At 42.4% G+C, this 5,801-nt stretch overlaps 1 protein-coding gene across 1 annotated transcript in view; it reads left to right on the top strand.

Moving 5' to 3' along the window:
• Nucleotides 1–1,812: 1,812 nt before the first annotated feature.
• LOC103740411 (von Willebrand factor A domain-containing protein 5A-like) overlaps nucleotides 1,813–5,801 on the top strand; it is a 21,583-nt gene continuing 17,594 nt past the window's right edge. The window contains 8 exon segments of the mRNA XM_029567292.1: nucleotides 1,813–1,844; nucleotides 2,079–2,265; nucleotides 2,541–2,763; nucleotides 2,880–3,055; nucleotides 3,342–3,456; nucleotides 5,095–5,264; nucleotides 5,515–5,603; nucleotides 5,768–5,798. Of these exon segments, the coding sequence (XP_029423152.1) occupies nucleotides 1,813–1,844; nucleotides 2,079–2,265; nucleotides 2,541–2,763; nucleotides 2,880–3,055; nucleotides 3,342–3,456; nucleotides 5,095–5,264; nucleotides 5,515–5,603; nucleotides 5,768–5,798 (1,023 nt within the window).

Here is a 5,801-nt window from a genome sequence, read left to right as displayed (position 1 = left end):
CACAAAAGCTCCCTTCCTTAGGCTCCGTTTCTAGATATTCATCAGTGATGCACCTGGTGGGGCCAAAATTACAAGCCCACCATGTTCTGGTGGGGGCCTGAAAGCATATTCTGGTGTCCTGAGACTTTGTGGTATAGATTTGAGAACTGAAAGGCTGTCTGTAAGGGGAAGTGGATAGAGTATAAATTGAAGAAATTAGACAAGCACCTTTGCTTTGAAGGTCCCTCAGAGTGAGTCTAGTCTCTTGTGACCTACAGTCTGTAACTTCCAGTGGGGCAGTAGTATAGGAAATTGTCATGCCACCTCCAGCGGAGCCCGCATGAGGTTCTCCGTGGGTTGAGGCCGAAACTTCAAGGAAGAATGCCTCCTGGAAATGGCTGTGTTCAAAGAGCATGCCGTGTCCTTGGCTGTTCTGCTTCCGCTCTTGTCTTTATTGCTGCACTATTATTCCTGTTCTTTCCCCGTAGAGAGACTGCTTTGTACCTACTCAGGGCATTAGGCCCACCTAAAGAGAGACTAGATACGGATGATTTCCTGGGAACTCAGTCACCCGATATTACACTTCCTCCAAATGCTCCTCTCTTGTTTCAAGCAATAGTCAAGGCAGCTAAGAATAAGCAACCTTGGAAACTTCTAGATAAGTTACTGCAAGAAGAATAATCCCCCTACTTCAGTCCCTAGAGTTGACTCAGTTATAAGAAAAAGAGATCAAAGGGAAACTAAGATTGCCACCCTCCGTTAAGACCGACTTTGGAATTGCCTGCAAGTTAGGGGGAGGTAGGCTATGGCATCCCCTTAAGGGAAAGGAGAGCATGTTTGGAATCCCCGAGCCCACTGATGAACCACTTCCTCATACAGGAGTTTATGAAGGAAATAATAGAAGGGTACATATTAAAGGAAGGAAAGTTTCATGGTATTCACTACAGTTTATGGATAGCTTAGCTAGATCCAGACCACCTTGGTACCTTTACTATAAGTCAGCAGCAAAGTATATTTGATCAATTACAGGGAGTATAAGATACATGGAAGGTAAGAATGGGGAAATATGGATTAGAGAAAAAAGCCTTTGAAGTTATATACAGTTACTATAAGAAAGATGCTATTTCACAACTTCACTGGCCAAGTCATTGGCCTCAGCCACCGAAACCTCAGACTTAAGATAAAATCGAGAAAACGGAACCATAAAAGTACTAACCATGAAATTTATAGGTAGCCAATGTTGCCAAACCACTAAGGAAAAAGGACAAACAGTCTAGCACCTGATTAATCAAATAAGAAAACTGTACACTGTGCTGTATTGCTTTGATTTTCAGAATTGCATTTCTAAGAAAATGATTAACCATGAGATCAACCTAATGCTTGCACAATCTTGTTCTGTAACTTGTATAAAATCTGATGCTCCAATTTAGCAAATTACATTCAGATCATAAACCATCTCTTGTGTTGTGTCTGTTTGTCACTCGCCAAATCCTTGCCCACTCTCTGATCCCCTGTTCCCGTCAGACTGAATGCTTCGGTCTGGGCTGGTCCATCTCAGGAAATAGAGATATTGGCTCCTATCCCCACGTAGAAGGGGAGCTTGGGATCAAGGCAGAGCCAACAATCTAGTCCTATATTGGGGTAAGTATGATTTATCCAACTGTGCCTTAGTCTCAGTGTCACCATCTCGGGAATGTTGTCTGGGGTCCATTTGAAGCTTGAAGTTTCTTCTTCCTGAGAAAAGCACATAGCTGCTGGTGTTGCTTTTCTAACTGCCTAACATGGTCCTCAAATCCTTGCCCACTCTCTGATCCCCTGTTCCCGTCAGACTGAATGCTTCGGTCTGGGCTGGTCCATCTCAGGAAATAGAGATATTGGCTCCTATCCCCACGTAGAAGGGGAGCTTGGGATCAAGGCAGAGCCAACAATCTAGTCCTATATTGGGGTATGATTTATCCAACTGTGCCTTAGTCTCAGTGTCTAAAGTCAGGTAAGCCTGATTCATGAGTGTTGATGCTAGACTCTTTAATACTCAGAAAGTTGCTAATTGATTGATGACACTCTAGAAAAGCTTGTTGATCTCCTCACCCTGGTCTCTCCCCAGTGCCACTGAAGAGCATCTCTATGACCCTTTCCACAAATGACTTCGTGGCTGGGGTCTCTGCAACCTTAAACTATGAGAATGAGGAGAAAGTCCCCTTGGAGGCCTTCTTTGTGTTCCCCATGGATGAAGACTCTGCTGCCTACAGCTTTGAGGCCTTGGCAGAACTGCAGGAGAAGATGAAGGTGAGGGCTGAGTCGTTGATCTCCTCCCTCCTTATTTCTTTATTGCATTCTCATTTGATCTTTATGAAGAATTTATAAGTGCTTGTGTAGAATGTTCTTTCTTCCATTCAATTCTAAATACTCTTTGCCTAAAACTAAAAGAGCAGAAGGAATAAATTAGAGGCTATCAGAATACAGCTCTGAAGTTCATCGGACCCATATCACACCCTTCACACCAATTTGGATCTTCTTGACTACTTATGATTTCATTTCCACCCCTCCTGCTCCTCCTTTAGGCTCATAGCAGCTATGAGGATGCCCTCACCCAGGGTCACGAGGCCTACTTATTGGAAACAGACAACTATTCTAGGGATGTCTTCTCTTGCAATGTGGGGAACCTACAGCCTGGTGCCATGGTGGCACTTACTCTGCAGTATGTGCAGGAGCTGTCCCTGGAAGCAGATGGGGCTCTCTGCTACATGCTCCCAGCAATCCTGAATCCTAGGTACCAGCTATCCGGTGAGTACTCTGACCCTTTGACCACCAATGCCAGAATCATTGGAGCGAATTCTCCTGTTTATGGATGTGATATAAACTGACGACATGGTAAGCAGAACTCAGTTACCCTCTTATAGGCCAGTCTGGGGACAGTTGCCAGGATCTGAGGACTCCCATAGTCCCTTTAGAGGACCCACCCTACACACTCACCCTGGTGGTCATCATCAGCTCCCAGCACGGCATCGAGAGGGTCCAATCCAACTGTTCCTTGAATCCTGTTGAGTACCTTGGACAAGATAAGACTTCTGCCCAGGTGATTAATAAGACAGCATGGTTTCTGCGTGCTCCCTATTTCTCAGCGCTGCACCTGATCCTCCTCTAGACTTCCAGATCTTCCTTTCTTCTTCTAGTCACTCAGAGGGAGGGATGCTGTCTTCTTTCTCTACCCTGGGTAAAGTGTGGAGTCCTTTTTCCCAGTCTTCCCTGTGCTTCTGATTATGCTCATGGTGGAGAAAGCCTGCAAGTATGAGTTCTGACCTCATCACAGAGAGAAAACAGTCACATTTCCAATGTCTCCCCTCTGCTGCTCTCCAGTGCAGGTTTCCTTGGCTGAAGGACACAAGTTTGATCGGGATGTGGAGTTCCTGATTTACTACGGGGAGGTGCACAGCCCCAGTGTATCTGTGGAGATGGGGATGCCTGAGATGAAGCCTTGTATTTCCTATCTCCCTTTCTGGTCCCTTTCGAAGAGGCAGTTTTAGATTATTGTTGATGTTCTCTCCTGTATTCAATGGCAGGCAAAATAATCTGATGTGCAATTTCAGAAGACTTTTTGTACCTCCATATGTAATAACATTTAGACTTAATATATAATCAGGTGCTTATAACTTCCTGGTTAATTTAAGTATATTAGTGGATAACTGGGTAAGCAATGTGAACAAATAACTCACAAGAGAATACTCAGCCGGTTATAAGCATGCGACAGTGACTGCTGTTGACAAAAAAATGAAGAATTTATAATCCATGTCTGTGATCTCCAAATCTGATAGTCTTGTACTCAAATTATGTGATAAGTTTTGCATTCTCGTAGATTGTGGAAGGACAATAGTTCCACATCAACTGTTTCAGATCATATGTGAGGTCAATTTCTCAACCTTGGTCATTCCTTGCATGATGCTACCCATGTCTTGCTCTTAGGGCATGGACTTTGCTCAGATGTCTTTCAGGACTCACATTCTCAAAGAAGCACATGGAAGACTTGAGAGGTAGCTTAGGTTACTAGAACACTTTAGTGAGACACAGCACCATAATGTGAGACTCATTATTTAAGTTAAAATGAATAATTTCATAAAACTAAAAGGAAAAGGCTTGGAAATACTGCAAATACAATAACCATGTATGAAATTCTCAAAAATAAAGTTAAGATTCAAAAATTTTTAAAGATGATTGTATAAAAACTGCATTTAAAACTCATTATGAATTAAGTTCAACTCTATATTATGTATCTTATAATCTTTGCAATAATACTGTAGTAAAAATTATTACCTTGATTCTTCATTGAAGTAAACCAAGGCTAGCACCTTAATTATGGCCTTATGGTTTAAATGCCTCATTTAAAAACAATGGAGCTCTGATTCATTAAGGTACACTATGGTTTGTGTTGTCCTGAGTAATCACAGTAGATATATGCGTGCAGTGCTCACTACATATGCAACATTGTTCTAAGCAGTGCAGACACGTTCATTCCCACCATTCTCATGGCAGCCTTTCTGACTTCAGTACAGTGCTATTGCCATTATGACCTGCTGTCTCTCAGGAGGGACAGGAGTCTACCTTACTCATTCATTACATCATGTATCTAGAGACACGAATCTGGTTAATATTTAATCTCATTTTCAACTAGTTCTTTAAGAGAACACCTACATTCCTAAGCAAGAAAGTTCTCTTATCACTTGTCAGTTTAAGCAATATGCACAATGCAACATTTTTTCAATGGTTCAATTAATCTGTGAAGCATGTGATCAATTTTCCATTGATCTGCCTAGAATAAAATATTTACCCCTCTAAGAAATCTTGTCTGGATCCTTTTCCCATACTGAAAGATGTTAACCTGATGTGTCCCATTCAGTTGCTGAGATACCAAGAAATTTAAACACACTGGTATCCTGTTTTGCTTCTTTCTCTTCTATGCTTACAACACATTCAGTCCTGTATAAGCATATAATGCACAAAACTCACACAGAGTTTATATTTGAGATCTCCAGGCTTACTATTAAGGCGATAACCGATTCCTGGTAACTTTACAATCCTGGGTTCCTTGTGCCTCACAGGGCTCTTCTCCTTTCCATGTAGATAGTTTGATGGGAGCTCCTTCTGCAATGGTGAGTTTCTATCCAGATATCCCAGAAGCAGAGACCTTCAGGAGCTGTGGAGAATTTGTCTTCCTCATGGACCGCTCAGGAAGTATGGACTCCCCCATGAGTAACCAAGAAATGTCTCAGCTGCGGATAGATACTGCCAAGGTAAAGGAGATTCTTTTTCATGAGTCCTATGTACAATTAAGGATGGTTTGGAAGGGTACGAATAGAGGCCATTCGTAGTTGTATGTCTGATCTCCATCTGTATAACAGCAAGCATGCCCACTCTGAAACCAGTCTAAAAATACAAGGTGGCATAAGGCAGGGTGACTTCTATACCCCAGTAGTTAGACAGGGTCAGGATATTTCATAGAGTGCTCCTTCACCCTGTCTCCTCATCTTCTCTCATCTTCAGGAAACACTGACTCTTCTAATGAAGAGTTTGCCTCTAGGCTGCTATTTCAATATTTATGGATTTGGATCTTCCTATGAATCATTCTTTCCGTAAGTTTTTGGGAAGTCCGTGGAGTATGAAGAAGGGTAATGTCAAAAATGAGTAGTGCAGACCTGATCTAAGCATTGGGGTAATCAGGAGAAATTTATGATAGATTTCTCAGAGTGGCAACGTGAGGCCGCTGTCATGTGACTGACTCTGCTTGTTTCTCTAGAACGAGTGTGCAGTACACTCAGAAAACAATGGAG

This window comes from Nannospalax galili, unplaced genomic scaffold (assembly GCF_000622305.1).
Source record: "Nannospalax galili isolate Female #2095 unplaced genomic scaffold, S.galili_v1.0 scaffold881, whole genome shotgun sequence".
Classification (NCBI taxonomy): Eukaryota; Metazoa; Chordata; class Mammalia; order Rodentia; family Spalacidae; genus Nannospalax; species Nannospalax galili.
This window is presented reverse-complemented; position numbering and strand designations above follow the sequence as displayed.